At 35.8% G+C, this 22640-nt stretch overlaps 1 protein-coding gene across 1 annotated transcript in view; it reads right to left on the bottom strand.

The window, feature by feature from the left end:
* Positions 1-22640, bottom strand: part of ITGB8 (integrin subunit beta 8) — an 87178-nt gene that overhangs the window by 23020 nt on the left and 41518 nt on the right. The window contains exons 4-10 of the mRNA XM_072412548.1: positions 16982-17228; positions 13263-13428; positions 12010-12168; positions 11006-11101; positions 10837-10926; positions 9269-9403; positions 1757-2165 (exon numbers count right to left, since the gene is read on the bottom strand). Coding sequence (XP_072268649.1) covers positions 1757-2165; positions 9269-9403; positions 10837-10926; positions 11006-11101; positions 12010-12168; positions 13263-13428; positions 16982-17228 — 1302 coding nt within the window. The remainder of the gene's footprint in view (positions 1-1756; positions 2166-9268; positions 9404-10836; positions 10927-11005; positions 11102-12009; positions 12169-13262; positions 13429-16981; positions 17229-22640) is intronic.

Here is a 22640-nt window from a genome sequence, read left to right as displayed (position 1 = left end):
TTCACTTCTAACTCCTGACCTATTACCAGATGGACACTTTTGATAATACATAAAAGCCTGGGTGTTCCTACGAAAAGCAGAAACACAGAAAGTACTGTGTAACCCACATTATGCAATGGGAATACTTTAGGAAGAATGAACAGCTAGAAAACATGCATAATATATGTTTTATGAGCAAAAGAAATGCCATGCTTTACTGTATTGCATTTATTCTCACAATGAGTAATAATTATGGGAAATATTTTTTTACTCTTGTTCTGATTATTCGCCTACTGGTTAAGCCGCATCCAATGCAACAAGACTGACCAAATGATGTCAGTGCTATTTGCAGAAAGAAAATCTGAATTTTTCCGGGGCCCACCAACAGACCTGCAAGTAATATGGCTTGGATAAGACTGTTACAGATCACGAATCTCTCCTCCCTGGGGCTCCAAGAGTCCAAGAAAAAAGAACCTAATTGTTGGAACAAATAAGAAGCTGACCTGAGAACTTTAGTAAGGAGCTAGCCATCAGGACATAGTTTTTTGTTCTTTCCCCACCCAGAGCCACCCAAAGTCTCTGCACTTCATCATAGCAAATTATTTTCTCCCTCAGTAGCACATTCCACAATGTAGGTAATGAAAACATCTAACCATGTCCATTCCTTTATGAGTGCATTGTACCCATCCTCCCATTGCTACTTTCAGCAGGACAATGTCCTGTCACGTCAAGTTTAAATTATTTCATACTGATTTCTTCAGCATGCCAATGAATAAAACAGTTAAATAAAGCCACAATAATCGCAGTACACAGTGTTGCTTTTTCCTTTGTGGTTATCATGTCAGTACTGTTTATGCAAAGAATAAATTGTGTGTTACTTCCCCCACCTCTTAGATTGTAAGCTCTTTGGGGCAGGGTCCTCTCCTCCTCCAGTGTCACTGTCTGTATCCGTCTCTCATTTAAAACCTCTATTTAATGTACAGTGCTGCATAATATGTTGGTGCTCCATAAATACTGTATAGTAATAATAATAATAATTCTGTTTTGAAATCCCTAAGCTACATAGCAACGGTAAACACAATACCATACATAAAAAATGTAAAATAGCTAACAACTTTCGGTAATCTGCAAATTAAAGTTTTACTTTAATTAGGATTCTACACTTTTTCAAACAATCCTATTAGAACCTTTATTATCAAACACAATTGATTCATGTTCTTTGGTTACTGGCCAGGCTGAAAAATAAAGTACAAGAAATAATCCTATTCTCTGAATCCGAACTTCTTACATATGCCAATTTGATAGCTTCCCGCCATGATGAAGTCACTGGTTTCTGAAAAATGGGAGGAGTGCATCCTTCTTATACAGCGCAGTGGCTCAGAGGTAAGCACTCTGGCCTTTGCAGTGCTAGGTCTCAGCCAGGACACTATCTGCATGAAGTTTGCAGGTTCTCCCTGTGTTTGAGTTGGTGTCCTCCCAAATTCCAAAAATGTGCATTTAGGGTAATTGGCTTCTCCCCCAAAATTGACCTTAGACTGTGGTAATGACATACGACTATGGTCGAGTTATTATAGTGTAAGAAACCTTGAGGAACAGGTAGTGACATGACTATGGACTTCGTAAAGCGCTGCGTAATATGTAGGCGCTATATTAAAACTGTGCAATAATATATCACCAGCAGGTCTACTTTTAGTTACTATATACCATAATTAAAATTATTATATAAGGACTAATAACAAAAACAGCACAGGCTTTCTAACATTTTCAAGCTACTTACCAGAGCACAATTTTCCTTGGTTGTATGGACAAGAAAAGTCATCCATTTCACAGTATTTCCCATATATTTTTCCCAGTTTGGTTTCATGACAGTAGCATTTTCCACATAGGCATATTCCCTGACCACTGCATTCAGGTTCGGTGGGGGAGTGCTTACATTTTCCTGACAGATGTGCGTATTCTCCAGAGCTACAGTTACCGTCTCTACATGGAACTCCAGGGCAGTCTGGATGGACCTCAGTTATGCATTTATGCTCCTTCTGCCTCAATGGGCTGTTACACTGACATGTGCAAGTCCTGTGTATCTTTATTTTTACGGTTTCATTGAAACCAATGGGTTTAAGGATGATGTAGTTGTGTCCCCCATCTACATCACAATTGTCCATCGTAATTGTTACATTAAATAGAACCTAAACAGGGAAAACAGGAATACAAATTACAGATCATAATAAAATACTGGTAATCAAAAAGGTATAAAGAAGGTTTCATAGCAATTATACTACATACACATGCATTACCAGGTTTGTGCAATAGGCAGTACCACTTATTGATATAGGTCAGGAATAAGCTAATGAAATGTACCCTTATTTTTCTGTCCTGATGACAATGTTTCGCTAGACAGGAAGTGAGGGAACGCTCCAAAAACAACACAGACAGAAATAAAAATGCTTTCTTTGAGTACAAAGAGGCTGGAACCCGTCAGATTTATTCGGTCTGTGTTTAAACCTTTGTCAGCAAGATAGAAAGGTATTACAGTATTATTATTATTAAATATAATAAAGAGTATATATATAGCGCCAACATAATACTCAGTGCCATACATTAAATAGGGGTAGCCAATGACAGGCAGTTACAGAAAGTGACACAGAAGGAGGTGAGGGAAAATCTGTTTAATGGAGCCCTGGATTGCAGTTCTATTACTCCTATACATATATATTTTTATATATTTAAAAAATGAGTAACATTTTCACATTTTCTTTATACTGACTTCTCTACTTCTTCCTAATATAACAAACAGGACAACCAAAGAGTTGGATAAAAATATTTATTGCAATAAATCACTTATAGTATTTTGACTGTATATTTCTTTATGTAGATTTATACTTTAAAGCAAAACTAGGGAAAGGAAAGAAGAACAAAGGAAATGGGTTAAAAAAATTCCTCACAATGAGAGATAGTGGGGGGTTATGAATACAATGCAAAAAGCTTTGATGTACGAATAAGAGAGGAGGAACCTCCTAAAAAGCATCTTGTACAGCTAACACCTTCCATGGCTAAGGGAAAAGTACATACCATCCCACATGAAGGCTTCACTTAGCCACACTTTGTCCTTTTGGCAATGCAGCACATGGGGGATTAAAATTTAAATCAATCTGTCTAGCAATATTCCTTTCATTGGATTGCTTTGTTTTGGCTCAATAAATGGAGTACTGGACATGTACTAAAACCGGAAAAAATGTGAGACGATTCGTACAAAGTATTTGTACTTGAAGGTAAAAAAGGTTTATTACAATGCAGTGTATAAGGATGAATAACAGGGGAAATCAATTTTTTGGGATGGCAGCTATATTTTCAGAGGTGGACAGAATGAAGGATGTGACAACGAAAGCAAAGATATAGGACCTGATTTGGTAAAAATGAATTTTCCATGACATGAAAAGCTTCCCTGTCAGAGCACACTAACATTGTAGTATGCACCTAAGTAGTGAACCTAAGCTCCGGCCTCCAACCACACTAAACACTTCCCCCCCTGCCAGTCCAATGTCCAGTGACTACATAGCAGGCTTTGGACAGAGGAGCAGCAGATGGGGAGGGGGGGGCTTGAGATAGTAAGTAGGCATCCTTTATGTCCCCATTTGAGGTCTTCACAGAACAGGGAAAGCAATCTCAATGGGTCAGTGACTTATAGATCCAGATCTCTTTAGAGTTTTATTGTTAAACATTAAACAAGGCATTAAGCAAGGTTTTAAATGGTCCTACGTCATACTTACTCTATAAAAGTCTGCCTTTCCAGAGCACAAATGGAGCTTCCTTGATTTCCAATAGATATGACTAGTCTCTGTAAGTAGTATTTTTTAGGGATATCCTTTCCCCCACTATATGTTTCATTGGGCCTGATTTATTAAATCTCTTCAAGGCTGGAGAGGATACACTTTCATCAGTGAAGCTGGGTGATCCACCAACCTGGAATAGAGCTGATCCAGGATTTAAAACATTTACTAGCATATAACAAATGACTTTGAAGAAATCCATTCCAGGTTTGCTGGATCACCCAGCTTCACTGATAAAAGTGTATCCCCTCCAGAGAGCTTTAATAAATAGGTGTTTGGGCCTGTAGATATGCTGTTTAATCAACAAGTACTGCTTAGGGGAAAGCAAGAGTGAATCTATTCTTTCTCTCTTTACCTGAAAATTCTAGAACCACCTGTAGCACTTTGGGGTGGTGGGCTACCACCGCACTGATATGATGTGGAAACTTATGGTGCTTTCTGTTAAGATGCAGCCTTAATTTTAATGCAGTGAAGTTTTCCTTTCAGCAGGTTTTGTAAGAAAATACCAAAAAATTAAACAATTCAAATATGTTTGCGTTCTTTATCATTGCCCTATATGATTATATTTTGATGAATGTATTAGAGACATGATAAATGCTTTAAAATAAGTTACAGATTTGAATACTTAGTCTACTAATAAATCAAGGCCCATATAACAATAGAAAAATTAGAAATCAGAGAAAGATGAAAACTAAACAGAGTAACAAATAACAATTGTGTAGTTCAGAGATGATCACAATGGAATATAAGGGAGCAATAAACATTTTTCTGGGACCCAACTCTCAGTTTTCAATAGCCCTATCCCTAACCCTAAAAACCCTGAAAAACATGGTTCTTAGTAAAATTTAGAATAAAAAACACAATGATAAACCTAAATAAACAAGTTTATAGTAAAGTTTATAACTAAAACCAAAAAAAAAAACATTTTGTTTGTGGTCAGTTTGACAAAATTGGTAGTATCAAAAAGCTTTATATTTAAGTGCCCCATCCCAAATATTAGTATATGCACAAGAATTCAAAACAGAAGGACTTTTTTGTCACTTAAAGTACAAAAAAACTTAACTTTTTTTTTAAAACAAACAGAACGATTATATTTTAAAAGTATCATTTTTTTAATAAAACAATTAACACACGGTGGTATAACCAGTTAAAAGCATTGTAGTTACATAGTCTCACATATATGAAAATTTTGACACATTTCGTGGATGTATTCGCTTCCTCAGGAAAATATTGTGGAGACCTATTGATACAACATACTTCATTTAGTAAACAAAGAAAAAGGTTAAAAATTTGTTTTGTACTCAGGAGTTTTTTCAAAAAACCTTACTAATGAGTTCAAAATACCACTATCTGTGGATACCTCCTCAAAAATTCTTCACAATTCTTCACCTGCTCACCTTCTCTAATATAGGCAACTTATTAGAGAAGGTGAGCAGGAACCATATACATTTTCTATAGGTGTTGAAACTTGGGATATCATTGAATTACATTGTTAAGTAACACTAATAATTTCTACGACTTTATTTATACTGCTATAACAAGAGAATGGCATAATTGATATTGGACACTTATATTTGGGCCAATAAGGTTAATATTATCTTCCTATTTGATGCTCTCTAATGTAAAAATATAATGTGAATTTAAAAAAAAAACAAAAACAAAACACAAACATGAAAGAAATAAGGGGCTTAATGTGGTAAGTTTTAAATAATCTAAGGATTCTGTTTGGACTAAACATAAATGTTTGCAGGTGCACCTGCTATCATGCAGCTTTGATGCTCCTGACCTTGTGTCTTGTCATGCTACTGCTCCCTCCACATGAATGATCTGTGCAGATTTTTGAGGAGGTATCCACAGATAGTGGTATTTTGAACTTATTAGTAAGTACATACAGTTTTTAATGCTCTTAATGAATTAAACAAATGTTGACCTTTTTCTGTGTTTACTAAATTAAGTATGTTGTATCAATAGGTCTCCACATTACTTTCCTGAGGAAGCGGATACATCCGCAAAACACGTCAAAATCTTCATATATGTGAGACTATGTAGCTACAATGTTTTTAATTGGTTATATCACCATGTGTTAAATTTTTTTTTAATTAATACTTTTAAAATACAATGTTTTAATTGTTCCAATAAAAGTTTTTTGTACTTTGCCTAAAAAGTTTTTCTGTTTTGAATTCCTGTGCATATACCAAAAAAATAATACTATAGACAAGATCTGCAGTTACAATTAAAGAAACCCAAAAGGAAGATGTCTAAAAAATTCTATTTATCCATTTTTTTCCACAGTAAAGAATGAAATATAACATTGAGAACATTAGCTAGAACTAAAGCTGGGACACGGTTAGAAAATTTGGCAACAGTGCATAATGATGAAAAATTAAACTGAAGGTGGAAAGTGCAGATGGAAGCCTTTGACACTTTTAATCTACAGTTTGTGCAATCATTTCCCATAACAGATGTTCAGGTCAAACAAAGGCCAACTGCAGCATGTAAAGTTTTAAAGGTGAGGCTAATTTTTAGAACTGTCTACAAAGAACGTCAAACTTTGTTTTTCCAAGGAACTAGGACATAGAATACATGCAGCTGATAGACATAGCTACAATTTCCACAAAATGACTGATAGATAAGGCAAAAGTGTTGTTTTAATTTACAAACATATAAAAAAATTAAAAAAACAAACTTTTCTTCTATGCTAAAACGTCACATAACCAAGGCATTATTAGAAAAGTAAATTTGTTTTGAAAGGTTTTTTGTTTGCAAAATTCAATTATAACCTTTTAGCATGACTTTTTTGCTTTTTGTATATTTTTTTTAGTATCCATAGCAAATATGCCATAACCTTTAATAAATCTTTCTAGTTTTGCTTTGTTCGGTTAATGTCAGTGTGCATGAACAGCAGGGGTCATGATTTGCAACAATGCTGTGGTATATGCTTCCTAGTAACACTAGACAATATATAAGAAAATAAACATGTGACTTACAGCTGTGTCATGTCAATGTTCTGTGGTTGAATAAGAAAGCAAACCTGTCAACTATTTTTAAGTTTTAATAGTCCTGAATAAGGACAAGTTAACATGTTTGCTTTAAGGCTGCTGTCATCATAACTAAAATTCAGAATTTCTTTTTCTTGTTCATAATTTGGCCAATAAAGCTTTTATCTCCTTCTCTAAACTGTTCATTTCATGCCTCCTAAACTATAAATGTTTTGTTCATATTCTCCTTATAAATAGTTGCCTTAATTTCCAACATGAGAGCTAACTAGACTGAGCATTGTCTGTTATGACCAGTACCCTATATTTATTTCAACATGTGATGGATTCTAATAGTTACTGTAAGGAACTTACCCGCCCTGCGAGCCTGCAGTGTCCCTGGGGTTCCCAGCCACAGAGGGAGACCCCTCAGTAGCAAGCAGCATAACCAAGGCTGCTCCTCTGCTCACAGCTTGTCTGTCTCTGCAGGCGGAGGGATCCGCCCTGGACTAATTACTGATCAGCCAGGCAGCAGCCCTTGCATCCCTTTGAATGTGGTTCCTGCTCCCAGCACTGTGCAAGTGCAAAGTAGTGCACGTCCTAGGGGTACTGTGGGAAGAGGTGCGCGTGTTACCATGCGTCCCTCTTGTACCCCCCGAGGGCGTGGCACTCGGCTGCTTCGCCCCAGGGCGGGACATAGTTAGTTTGAATTCCCTGCGGCCAATCAGCTGCAGGGGATTTACTCAGTCTCCCATCAGACAGTGCCAGGTGGCGCAAGGTGATTGGTCATCCTGGCTATTTAAGGAGAGCCTGTCCATCACCCCATTGCCCGCTATAGCCTCTGTTACCACAGTGTGCTTGGGTGTGTCTTTGTGTGTTTAAAACTTCTGCTTGTCATCTCCTCAGTGACCCGGTCTGAACCTAACTCTGATTGAACTCTGCCAGCCCTGACCTCGGATTGTTATTGACCATTCTGCCTGCTGCCAGCCCTGACCTCGGATTGTTACTGACCTGCTTTTGCCTTATCCTTCTGTACCTTGCTTGATTGGACTTAACCCTTGCTGTGCTGTACCATTCTGAATAAACCTTATTCAAGGATATCTGGAGTCGGTAGTGGTTTGTGTGCCCAGGCGCATTACAGTTACTTAGTTAGTCAAGTTGAAAAAAAGACATAGGTTCATCAAGTTCAACCAGTGGTCCTTGGCTCTGGGTAAGGAGAAGGACCCCGCTGGGGGGAATAACCCAGAGCCACGGACCATGTCTCTGGTATGGATTGCAGGCTCAGGGCAAGTGGGAGGGCTGTGTCTCTGGACATCACTATAGAGGAAGTTTATTCCCTATGAGTGACACACAGCTCCCCGTGCATGCACGGTCCGGGTCCCATAGGTTTAGTGGTTGTAGGTCCGAAAAGGTTGGCGACCACTGCTATAGATGATAAATGCTGCTTCAACAGGACCAGGTTAATCCTTGTTACTAGGGATTCCTTTCCCATTGGGATACATGTTTCTATTTCACTAATTACTACAAAAGCAAACAGAAGAAAGACAAAAATAGATTTTTTTATGTGTACTATTACTTTGTTGAAGCAGCCAAATGTTGTAGTTTTTATGCTGTGCAGGCACCCTCAGGTTCTCAGAAAAACCATTATTGGTGTACTAATCGTACACAAATGTCCCAATGTAGTCACTTCAATGTCGCAATGTATCCAGGACGTCAGTCCCATATATAAGGTTTTTTTTTTTTATTTTAAATTAAGTCTAGGTCTATTTGTAGGTCCAAAGAGAAGATAGCCTTAAAAGATATATTGTAGGACTCCAAGGTATTCCAGACATAACTGGGACATTTGCATATGATTAATACGGCAATATTAGTGTTTCTAAGCCATTGGGCCAAACGCATTTAGGAACACTTCTGTACTAAGTATCAAGATGTAAACTATGTGGGCAATATTTCATTTTATGAATATTATTATGTGAACTGGATGGTCTGTAAAGATATGGATCAATTTTTTTTAACAACAATGTATTAACATATGATGTTTTTTCATAATGTACCTTGGAAGTCCTATCAATAATGACTGTCCTGAAATTGATTTTTGCCCATGGTATAATGGGGACAACACCAGAGGCCACCATTATGCAGTTTATAGCAATAGTAATATGCCAATGGTTCAGAGAATGAAGCAGACTTTCTGTAAAGGAGTGTAGCACCAAGTACAGCCAAAAAAGTGAAGAACTGACATGAAGCCTAAAGGTGTGTATTATGGTATGCAGCTGCCAGCAGGGTGGGTGTTCGAAAAACAACTTTACTAAAAATGAAGTTGCCCTTTAAGGCTAACAGTAGAATTCTGATGAAAAAATGAATTCTTACTATAAAAAGGATAATTTTAAACTACAAACTTAGATTAATACAATGCAGGCAGAGCAGCAAAAACCTCAGGAGACACTGATATTCAAAGCTGTGTAGGATATCAAGGCTTTAACTTACCTTATCATTATTTTTTACATTGTGACATCCCTCTACTCCAGAATGTCTACTTCCATCCGGACAGATAGCAGTAATATTTACAGAAATACCCTTCATAGGATTATACACTTGAATCTTCATTTCTGAGACAAGCGCCTGGAAGAAAACACCATAATTAATCCTAAATTTTATTTAGAAAAACATTCATCTTCCCTTTCTACAGCACCATGAAAAGGCTATTTGTTGAAGTTTGGCTGAATAGATGGATTGTTCCCTATCTATAAAGAATGTACTGTAAGCTTTGTTCACAAACTACATGGCAACACACTTCTGTGGTAGAACAAAAACCTTAGTGGGGGGAAAATTTACTGAATGTTTCAACACGTAACAAAATGCAGATGTAGGTTCTATGAAAAAATAATTTCATCAGCATTTTGGGATTGTGATTTTTTTTCATTAAAAATGGGTTTTTAAAAGTAAACATGTCAAAAACAATTGAAATTGCTGAACATTAAATAATATGGAAAGGCCCACAAGGTTTCTGCAAGCCTACACGTTCCTTATAATAAGTCATATCCTCTTTTATACCTGTGGAGCTCCTCCTTTCTGGATCATGTGGAGATAAGGCTGTGATTTAAAACAAACCAATACTAAACCTAAGTAAGCATTCAACTTTCACAATAAAAGCATAAAATGTATTGTTGACTTTTTTTCCCATGAAAGCACATGCACAAGTGTTTAATGATTTTCAATGAGAGAATAGGTGGTAGTACACAAGCAAAAAAAAAGTTTTGCTTGCACTAATGATCTGGGCTTCACAGACCTACACATTACAAATATGATTTAGGTTTACAATTGAAATTTATTTACACTGTACAATTGAAAGAACAACTTACTTTGAGCTGAATTCTGGGTAGATATAAAAAGAAACAGACTACTGCATTGATGTTTGTATTAACCATTTCTTAATGCAACTTGTGTGTCTGAGTGCATCTATGTGCCTTTATTAGACCTGGTATCAGCCTCCTCTGCAATCCCCAGTACACCAGCACATAGATTGGGTAAGACAGATCCTGTGCTATAGGACAAAAAGCGATGCTGAATGCAATTGTGTTGATCAGGAAAAAGCTGACTGATAGAGAAAACTGAGTGAGCAGAGATCTCACCACATCATTTTGCTGCAGTTTTTTATTTCTGTCCAGTCAGTAGGCGGGGGGAAAGGAGGTGAGACCACTCTCTCTGTTCACTAACTGTAACAAATGAAGTGGTGCCATCCACCTGACTTTGTGTTGTGGCAGGGCTAAAAAATCTCAGAACTAGATGAATACAAATCCCTTGGCAGGTATAAAAGCACCTAGTATGTATTCATCTGTATATATTTTCCCGGGAATTCAACTTTTATTCTTTTAGGGTTAATAACCATAATGATAGAAAGATATTTTAGACATTTTCCCTTCAAAGTTGTATGTCCACATATTACACCTGTTTTTAGGAAAACTAAGCTGTGGGCACAAGAAATTGGCAACTCTAAAACCAAAATGAATACAAAAATTTTATAAAGGACCAATCTGCCTGTTGACCACACTGACCTTGTAAGCCTCAACCACCAAATTATTGATGTTAGAGGCAGTGACATCAAATTTCTTGGCTGTTGTCCCTGGCAGCAATGGCATGAGGTCCTGCAGAAGTGAAATGGTAAATTAGCTTAGAAAGTATCAACAAATAATGAGCCACAATAATTATTTCACAATGGTTTACCTTGTACCAGTCAAAGGCTTTTCCCTGTACAGCAAACATCCCATAAACATGGTTGTCAACTAATCTTTGGCCAAGCAGACCCAATGATGGATGTTCCTGAGGGGAAAGAAGTGTAACTAAACTGTAAACAATTGTGCAAACAGATTTTAAATAAAAAAAAGCTAACAATATGTAAAACAAGAAAAAACCATATTATTCAAATCACTGATACTAAAAAACTTTATGTAATAAACACTAAAAAAAACTTTTCAGGAAAAGTATTTTTTGTTAGATGCCACTTAAATCTTTAAACACTGCATGGGCATTAAACTAATTAGCATGTATTAATATAAAGTTTATTTAATATATGTACATTTTTTAAATGTCTCTGGAAAACATTTTCTACAAATCACTAGTAATAACACATTACACCTTTCCTCTCTGACTTGTACATGTTCTTAATGGGCAGTGAGATAAAAAGATCAAAGGCTGCCCGTGTACACAGATAAAAATAAACTATACATAGAAAGGTTCATTTACACATATTAATAAAATTGTTTAAATCTTTAAGGGTTTTTGGGCATTTTGAATAGGAAATGATTCTCAGTGTCTGAAGGTTTATAAACAGTTACCTAATAATGTTTTTATTCATATCAAATCTTGATAAATACAAAAGTGCAGAAAATGCTGATAATTCTGGACTTTCTAATCAGAAAATGACTGTTCTAAATTAAAGTAAAGAGCACAGGTAATGATCGGTTCTGAACCTTCACTGTTCGCTAATTATACCTCTGTGAAGCAAATGTTCAAGCTTTGCACATCTGACCTTCATAGACCATCTTTATGTTTCACCCAGCTTCACTGATGAAAGTGTATCCTCTTCAGCCTTGGAGAGCTTTAATAAATCTGGCCCTATATGTACCATTTGATGTCTTTCAAATATGTTTCCTATTATTGGGTGCTATGAGTGCATTTTATTTGAGAAACTGAAATATTGATAGGGAAAAATATTTCTGTATCCTTACCATATCTGTTGCCCTAGTGTAAACATTATCTTTGAGGTGACAATTGCCATCATTTGGAGTGACTATGCCAGCTAACTTGCTGTCAAGTGCTAAATGGGAAGTCTGATCTGTCATCAGGATAATTAGTCGTTTTGCTTCTTTTCGCCAGCCAATATCTTTCTGAAATATAATGAGAAACACATTACCAAGTTGATTAATTAAGATTTTCACAGTTCTGATCTTCAAAGGCCTAATCAAATCATAGATTAACAAATAGAATTGATAATGCAACATCAATATGTTTTTCAGGAAATCTTCATCTATTCATAGTTTTATATAAGAACAATTGACCTGATTTAATAAAGCTTTCTAAAACCAGAATAGATAGACTATAATGGGAAAATCTATCTGATGTAGACACCTGAAATGGATTTCTTAAAAATCATTTGCAATTATTTGTCAAATGTTTTCAGTCTTGGACCAGATCCATTCAAGTTTGCTGGATCACCCATGTTCTCATATTATGATCTATCTTCTCCAGTTTTGGAGAATGTTAATTAAAAAAAGGTCAAATATTTATTGTAATAGGGGTTCCTTCAAGATGAAGAACCAGACAGACTTAAAAGCCACAGATTAATGGCCATTGTAAAAAAAAAAGGAGGTTAGAACCCCTTTCTTCTTATAACAGTCTATGGGGATTCAATAGCCACTTGAAGAAGATCAAATGCAGGTCAGTAGATCAAATGCACCTGTAATAAATATTCTAATAATGTGTCTAAAACTGATGTTAACAACATGCTGCATCTGAAGCCCAAATATAATCAACAAAAGCCTTAATGCAGCACTGTATTCATTAACACAAAGTACTTTTTTAAATGTAATCAGTGTGAGTGTAAGAATTTTATCATCTCTTTGCAGTGCCCTACATATTATATTATTTATCAATAGAGAAGATGAACTTTCTGGAAATTGTAGGTAAACTAAGAACAAGGGTACAGCTCACTGTATGGGGTCTATTTTTAAAGCAGTGAAATTGTCATTCACTAAAACATGAATTTATTCTCCCTGATTGGGAATCAATCACTGCCATTGAAAGGCATGGACCTAGAAAACTGTGCACCAGAAAATACTTCTGTGACTGTCAGATTCACTATTTTAAAAATAGACCCTTATGTAATTTAGATACAAACAATAGTACGGCTCTCGTTATGTACTAAAAGTGCAGTATATACAGTACGCAGGATATAGCTTGTATTAAATAAAAACATACTCACATGACAAACAGCTGCCTGTAGCATAGCATCAAAAGCACCTTCTGGATTGTCGATATTTGCAGAGATCTTCTGCTTACTAACAATTTGTATGAACTGCGTGATATTGCTTGTTAAAGACAGTCTATGAATGAACCCATGAGGTGGTATGCAATCCAGTTTATAATCCCTGTCAAATATACTAGATATTAGCATGGTACAGCAATGTAATTTACAACAGTATTTACAAGTTTAATGCAGAACAGAACTAGAAAATCTATTGTGACACTAAAATCATTTAATGTTTTCTATTTTCTACCACCCAACCACCCATGTACAATATACAAACAGATTTGATGTTGATTTATTTCAATATGAATACACTTCAAAGCAGAAATGTGTTTTGCATTGCTCATTTTGAAACCAATATTATCACTGAAATATAAATATGTAATGTGGAAAATGCAGGGGCCACAGATGGCACAGAACACATCTAGTTTGCTCTGATCTTTGAAAGCTAAGCATGGTTTATGCCTCCCAATCAGAATTCAAATCCTAAATTTTAACACACTTTATAAAGAAAACTGATAACAATAAGTGCAATAGAGGATTTACATACTTGTGGCCACATCTATTGATGTCCATTAACCTTCCTAGCGGTTCATTTCTTTCCGGTTTTATGTCTAAAAGCGGTACATTGTTTTTCATGAAAATTTATTTTACAGTATATTATAATAGCATGAGTATAATAAAGTTTGAAACACAAAATCATGTAAAAAAAGAAAATTGAATAAATTAAAAAATCTATATATATATAAAAAAAATTAATTTTTAAAAAAATGCATATTATACTCATACTATTATAATATACTGTAAAATTAATGTCCTTGAAAACAATGTACTGCTTTTACACATATAAATCCAATGTATTGCATTCAATACAGTTATTTTGAATTTCCCGCCCCGCGGGCAACGTACACAAACTCCCCGTTGACTCATCGGGTGCAGGAGCCGGCCGGAGGAAGAAGGAAGAAGAAGAAGAAGTTCGCGGCAAAGGACGGCGCAGGATGCTGGCGGATCAGGTAAGGCTCTATTTACTATTACCTCCCATAGGTTTACCAACCCCGAGTGTGACTCGGGGTTACCGCTTTCAGTAACTTTTTTCTACCCCGAGTCACACTCGGGGTTACTGCTAGGAAGGTTAAGGAACACATTTCCTAGTATCTTAGGGATATAATCAAATTGTGTTGAATAGAATGGTGTGTGGTTCATGGATCATTATGCCATGGCTGAATTACTCTCCAAGTAGAACAAGTAATAGCTGTACAAAGCATTGGGCCACTGATGTGCAACAGTTTGGCCAAAACATGATGTGTACCAACTAGCTGGACTGGAACATTACTGTGTTCCAAATCTGTCAAATGTCCAAAAATATCTTTCCCTGTAAATTGGAGTGTTTGCTCACTAAAATATGAGCAGACAGGCAAAGGTCTATCAACCGAGCATATCACTTTGCTCTTAATGTACTTCAACCGATCACAGCTATGTCAGGGGTGAAATGGAGATTTCCCTGAAATAGGGCCTTATTTATGTGGGATCTCCAAGGCTGTAGAGGATACACTTTCATTAGTGAACCTGGGTGATCCAGCAAATCTGGAATGGATTTCTTAAAAGTCATTTGCAATTTGTTAGCAAATGTTTTCAATCCTGGACCTGATCTATTCCAGGTTTGCTGGATCACCCAGGTTCACTGATAAAACTGTATTCTCTCCAGCCTCCAGCCTGGAGATCTATCATAAATCAAGTCCATAGAACCCCTTCTCATACCACTGAAAAGACTCAGCTATCCCTTTCATCCACTATTTACACTAAATCCACAAACACAACCTTTGATATCTTTTTAGAAGGAGGTATTTTAGTCCCATTTAGAATATTGAATATATATTATATAAATATTGAATATGCTGTGTAACAAATTCTCTCTAAAATGTATAAAAAAATAATTAGGGTAGAATGACAGACTTCTTAGGCAATGAATTCCATTCAGATCCCTTCATTCTAGCCTGCTTTGTAATCACACATTCCAACATAATCATAACATTGTTTTTACAGGACCACTTATCACCAGTTGTATTGTTTACATTTTATTGTGTGACTGCTGAAATGGACATCAAAGACAATATTTTCTGACACCAAATCGGGAATAGACCAGCTACTACCAACTCATTACTTTTTGGTGCAGTGAGCTAATCAACAATACTTATATCCTTATGTACTCACAGGTTAGGTATCTCTAATGATGCCACCTAATGATGCCACTGTCAAATCCTAAAAACTGACTAAAGTTACAATATTGATGACAATTTGCCAGGTTTCTGCTGAAAATGTGCCTGAGTTCAGCTCTTTTACAAAGAGGGATAAGTTACCTCTAAAACAAGGAACCTAATTTAGTTCATGTTTTACAGATGCCAGAGTTAGAACTTTCAGGGCAAGGCTTAAAGAGGTGCCATAATACTTTTGGTTTTCAATATAATGCAAGAAGAACGGTTTGGAATTGTAGATAAAATTGTAAAATAAAATCTCTTTCTTTGCAGTTTTCTTGCAAAAAGTGTAAATAAAGAGAAAAAAAAGTTTTCTTTTGTGGATAAGTAAAATTTAAGTGTATTTAGCAAAACAACATTTGACATTATTACATTGTTACAATATTAAAGTTGGGTTTACCAACTCCCAATAAATATCATGAGGTCAGGATAACCAGACTTCCCCAAGGGTATATATATGAAATTCAATTGGTAGTGGGGTTAATGATAGGTATGAAGGTAATTAGTTCAAAGCGTACTATAAGTTTGGCTTGAGCAAAAAAAGATCAAAGGGGTATGACAGGATATTCAGTGGGACTTAGAGGATGGGACCTCGTCCTTATATAAAGCAAGGCAGGAACTATTAAACAAATCTTGGTCCCAGAATTAATACTTGTGGATGCTCAGGTAGGGACTGTATTGAAATATGTCAGTCAGAGGCTGAAAATGTATTATCTTAAAATACGAGTAGGGATTTACCAAACAATACCCAGAATGTTGCAGTTTTTTGACCATATTAAAATGATAAAACTATGTGTATACCGATATAACAGAATTGGCTTTGAATTACTTCTTTATTAGTGATTTTGATACCTGCAAGTATTATTATGTTGAAAATATACCTACTGTTATATTTAGGTTGATTATTGGGCCTTTAAAGGACCACTGGTCATATTGATCTGTTCCTAGCATTATCTTATGGTTGGCTTTCGCATACGTCGATACATAACTTCGCTGGCACCACCAGCATCTGTGTACTCAGTCCTATCCCCCAGCAATAGTTTTGGGTTCATACTGGAGTTGGGCTTTGAATGTCAAACTGTACATCAACACAACTAAAAGGCAAGACACAGTGCCTCTAGTATGACTGGAAACTGATATTCAAATAGTTTTCCTAGGGGAGGGAAAAAGGGAAGATTTCTGAGAATCATGGGTGACAGAAATCGACCTATTGCTAATCTTCAAAACACCACTCCTGTTCACTGAAGCCTCATTTCTTCAATAATCCATAGTGAATGGTAACATGTGGAACAGGAGAATATTTACAAGTGTTCAATTTTAGGAGTAACACAATAAACAATAATGCAATCAACAGGTTTGAATCGTAGTCATTTGTATTATCGTAAATCACTGAAAAGTCTAGTAAAGGACTTTTATACGCACCTGCACTGATTCTTTATTCTGTCAGGATGAATACTAATATAAGGTGAAACAGGCTTGTCTACAAATGATCCAAATCCAAATCGAATGTCATGGGAAAAGTCAATCATTTTCTGAGATAAGTCAAATCCAATGGAGTTCAACTTTTCTATACTGGTAGCCATCGAGGCAGAGACATCAACTAAATAATACAGATCCAGTGGATATTTCTCAAAGCGATGAACTCTTAGCATGAAGTTAACTTTAGATCCTGGTCAAAATAAAACACAGTGTATGTTACCAAAAGAATAAACAGAAAACACTGAATTGTTTTTGAAGTTCAAAGTTTGACTTTTCATCTAAAAAAACACTGATAAAAATTCCTTTATACAACCTGCAACTTTTATGAGCACATTATATTGCAAAAAAGTATACCTCTCTAAATGATAGCGTATTTCTGGAGAAGGCTGCTGTTAATGACACAAAAAAAAAGCAGAGGTTGGAGAGGATACACTTTTATCAGTGAATCTGGGTGATCCAGCAAACCTGCAATGGATTTCTTAAAAGTAATTTGTTATTTGTTAGCAAGTGTTTTCAATTCTGGACCAGATCCATCCCAGGTTTGATCATCCAGCTTCAGTGATGAAAGTGTATCCTCTCCAGCATTGGAGAGCTTTAATAAATTAATGCCTTAATGTTACAGTTTTAGAATAGGAAGCCTAGCAAGCTAATATAAATGTGATAGAGAATTATCCAAAAATATTTGCTATACAATGTACATAATACCCACTAAATATGTCCAAATTTTAGTTGTCTATATCACGAAAGTACCATCATCATTATTTTAGGTCTAGGTCTATGCACATATTTATTAAAGCCAGAGTGTGAGGATGATAAGCAAAGAAATTTAAATAATAAATAGTAAATCAAAGAATAAATTAGCCTACATGTTTCTCCCATAAAAGGCTTTATGTAAAAATGTAAAGACATATATCTATTCTCTGACTTAAGTGGCTCCCTCTGTTGTAAAACAACTACAATTCCCAGCATGCTCCTCTCATTTAAAAAAAAAAAGGTTTACAGTTTCAGCTGAGGCTTCCACTCTTGGAAAAGTCAACAGCAAGAAAATGTATTGCAGATGACTGCAAGGCGTAGCAAAATATAATTGTATTAAAATGGCATTTGTACATCTCTGGTTTAAACATTAAGGGAGTTTGCACATAGTGGAATTTTAAACTGGGCATCTGATGGTGGCCAAAGGCAAAGTGTTTTTGCTGGCAGCACAAATAAAGTTATTTTAACATAACTGTTGAATTGCATCACTGAACACCTGGCAGTCTAGCATTTAATACGCACAGGATCATAGACTTGTTTCATTTCAAAGAGATTTCTATTCTTTTACAATTTAATTTAATTTTGCAGATATGTTTGATATTTTTTTTTAGTTCAATCGAAATGTTAATTCTAGGTGGTGCGATTAAGTGTCACTTCTGACACATTCATTGAAATAGAAAAACATTTAGCATTAAAGATAAAATGTGTAGAGTATAGCACAGGCTGATTTTTGCCAAAGCAGCCACTCATGCATTTCAGTAGCGCCAGGCCAAGCACTTGGCAATGCGGCCCCAAAAAGTCTAGACTTTTCATTACCTAAAGTACACAGGGTTTCAGCGATAGAAGGCTTAAAGGCAATAATTTGAGTGAATATTTTCCATTATTTCACTGAAATGCTATTTTAGGACTTTTAATAGGTTATTTTTATGATCTCATATTCCTTAGGAAATTTGTTGTATAAAGTGTAAATTGCTAATTGGGCAGCGCCATAATTGGCTCATTTAGAGCTTAGAAAAAGACTGAGCCATTGACCTGGTCAAAAAGCTTCAAACGCTTTAAAATGTTTACTTTGCTAGCATAAATCAATGGGTCACTGTTTATGCAAATAAAAATCAAAAGGTTTACAAAATGCTAAATAAATGAAATCCCCTGATGGATAATTTTTTTGTCTTGGGGGTTATATGTTATACTAATGGGGTTATAGTTTATCCACATTGTTAAATGCTGGTATAAAGGTAAATATTGTTCATGGCAACCAAATAATTATTTTCATTTTTAATCTACAATTGAAGCATGACAATTCCATTGGGTACTGCAGACAAAACTGCCATTTTAATTTGCATTCCTTCTCACAAAGTGACCATACTGTGGTAGATCATAAAATTTAAAGGGATAGTAATATCAAAATAGTTAACAGATAATATACTACAATATAATATAGATAACAATATAAAGATTATATAATATATACACATCTTTATCTGAAATCTCCTGTTACACTTGTGCTAACAACACACATTAACTTCTGCTTTTCCATCCTCCCTTGCAGAACTTTCTTTCCCCAGAACGCAACCTTACTGCAGATATGTGTAAAATAAATGTAGAACCACCCTGCTGCTTATTTTGTGGAATAAAGGACATGTATATCAAGGATAAATAAATATGTTCCAAGAAATTCTGATACACAGAAATGTAGATGTGCACCCAACCCACCCTTTAAATTTTATTTTATTGTATTCTTCATTTCAAATGTTGTTTAGTTCTATTTATTATCTAATTGAAAATCAAAAAAGGTCAATAAAAAATTTGTTTTGCTCTTAATTTTTGATTTTGCAGATGGACTTTGGAACTGAATCCTTTGTGTTTGTATTGGAGTTCTAATGCCTTCTTTATGCATGCTGTATGTTACAACCTCTGTACATTCTGGTTTATTGGTATGAACCATTGACATGTGTTTTAAATGTATTTTATGCTGTTTTATTTATATTTCTAAATAAAAGTAAAATTGAAAATGTTTTTGTGTTTGGACTGTAATTTGAAAAATATAATATTGGAAACAAAAAGCCTAACCCCAACAATAAATATCACATACTGTAAGCTACATTTTGAATTCTTCAGACAAGAGAAGGGGCAGTGCTTTGTATATCAAAGTTAATTTCTAGTCAGCCTTACAGATTCAGAAATACAAAGCTTCAGTTATGGATCTAAAAAACCTAGATACTGGTAAAAAAGTGAGATATTATGGCCAGCACAATACATAAGTAAAGTATTAAGTTTGAGAAAGCTATGAAAATAGGATGGGTATTACAAACTGCTTCAGAATTAATCTGGCACAAAACTATTAGAAAATGTGTTGAGTTTAAAAACGAACATCTGCGTAATAGCTAGCCTGAAGGGAAATCTTTTCTTAGAAGTGCTGACCTCTATTATATCATACCTTTGAAATATTATTCTTCTTATCTTTGATTCATTTCTTCACTGACACCTAAGAGTTGTGTGGGCTGACATAAGTGCTAATAATAGCACTGTTGTGTAAAGATCAACTCAACTTCTAGAAGAAAATATTGAGATGAAATCTACAGTTTGTACTTAACAATAACCTACAAAGTGCTGAGAGTTCCTATCCACATACCACCAGTCTTCACACCTCCGAGTATCTAATCTGGTACTGTGTCATCATCAGGTCATACTGAGTATGAGAAGAATACAGTGCCACCAGGTCATTCAGGTTCAACTCCAACAAGAAGGTTTTTATTTCAATGTTTAAGCAGACCTAAACTCAAAATTTTAACTTTACATAAAAGGGTGGACCACCCTTTTATATAAAAATGAAATATTCTTCTTTGTTTTTTTAAAGCAACACCCTTTTCTTTTTTAAAAAAAGGTGAAGCACCTCCCCTTTCTGTCTTAATAGCTGCAGCGATCAACAAAGAATGGATGTGCACAGCCTCCCAGGATACATACATCACACATCCTGACTGCTCCAGAAAGAGCATTTTCTTACACTGAGGGGAAAGAGATGCCGATCTCACGCATTCGCAGTGATATTGGCTTTCTTTTTTTCCCCACTACAGCAGGCTACGTCACCTGATCTTGCACCTGCGCAGTGCGAGACCGGGTAACGTAGCCATAAGAAGAGGACTAAAGATGGTGGCACTTGTCCCTTCCTTCATGCCGGGACAGAGAAGAATTTCTGTACGGCGCAGAACCCAATCGAGTAAAGGTCTTGTGCAATCAAGGGATCTGCAGTATTAAAGGTAAGTGGGATTTTTTTTTTTAATTTTTAGGTAATTCAACGTCAAATGGTTTGGGGCCCTATGAGGTTTGTACTGTGGCATATGAGGGAGATTTCATTTCACAGTGTACCTCAGTCCCACTCTGACAACAAGACAAGACACAGAAAGTAATTGAAAATAATGAAAAAGAAGGGTTCTCACAGTTCTCCACCATATTGAAAATAGGTTTTTATTGCAGTCTCAGTCTCTGTTGGAGAGATATCTCCAAACTGATATGAAAACAGTTCTTCTATGTGCAGTATTACATCTGAATGGATAGAATTACTGTACCATGTGAAGGAACTGTATCAAAACTTTCTGATAATGTGGATGCTGGAGAAAAGGGTCAAAGGCAAGTGGTCTGCTTCCATAAAACTTAAACCCAACTGTGACAAATGCATGCAAGTCTGTGCCAATAGCTATAATAAAAAAGGAATCAGAGACACACAAAGACAAGAACAATAAAGTAATTTAAAGTACAAAATAAAGTGTTAATTGCAGAAACCCAAATAAATTATTAGACTTAATGTAATCATTAAATAACTATTGCTAATTGACTGTTTATTGATTGCAAAGATTTGTATACTTTAACGCAGTTAGGCACTGTTATTGTAGCACTAATATTGCACTGTAGATATTCACCAAAGCAATGCTTTGTGCAAGGGATTTGCAGATTGTAAGGTTGATGTCAGGTCACAAGAAACCTTTTTTGTAGGAAACATAAGGTTCTTTGGAATACTGCATCCTAAACTGTTTCTCTGTTCACCAAACATGATTCAGCAATGGAAGCCTTGCTGTGTTGAAATGCCACTGTGACCAGGGCTGAGGTCAGCGGGGACACAATACTTATTTTTTTTTGCACAGTGAGTAATCAAGCACATTAAAGTGATGTAGTGCTGATTCAGTAAACGACAAGCAGATGATATACAGAATACTACTACAGATCTGTGCTCTGACAATGACCTTACCTGGCCTTACACTCATACAAAGGAATTACAGGTCACAAGGAAATGACCTGTGAACTTGTCCCAGAAGAAAGCAGTGGGATGCAAGTAATGCTATACACTTGTTACTTCTATTAAGTTGGAACCCTGTCATGTTTTTGACAAATTAGTTGTCCAGTGGGTATCCTAGTTCTGCGGAATGCAAAGGCTGAAATAGCAATTTCCTTTGCTTGTTTTTTTAAGAAGAAATGGTGAGCAAAGAATAAAAAAAAATACTCAGTAGCTTCACCAGGTCTCATGCCTTTCAAGGTCAAGCCTTCACCAAGAACCACAATCTTTCCAAATGTCAGTTTGAAGCTGTTCTGGACATATGTTTTGGCAACTGGTATCTGCAGGAAGGCACGCAAGTATATGTCTTTCTTGGCTAGTGTAAGCACCTGTGGGCTGTTAAACCATAATTAGCACTGATTTACTAACATAGCTGTCAATAGAAAAATCTTTTATTGGGACTCTTGGTAAAATTGAAGATGAAGGGTGTTTTCCTGCATTTGACGTGGACTTGGAACAGACCTCAAATCCAGGTCAGTAACATACATGTGCCAATCAGAACAGTCAAAATGGGAGTCCCTT

The sequence above is a fragment of the Pyxicephalus adspersus genome, chromosome 5 (genome assembly GCF_032062135.1).
Source record: "Pyxicephalus adspersus chromosome 5, UCB_Pads_2.0, whole genome shotgun sequence".
Lineage (NCBI taxonomy): Eukaryota > Metazoa > Chordata > Amphibia > Anura > Pyxicephalidae > Pyxicephalus > Pyxicephalus adspersus.
The sequence above is the reverse complement of the archived record's forward strand: the minus strand, read 5'-3'. Positions and strand labels throughout refer to the sequence as shown.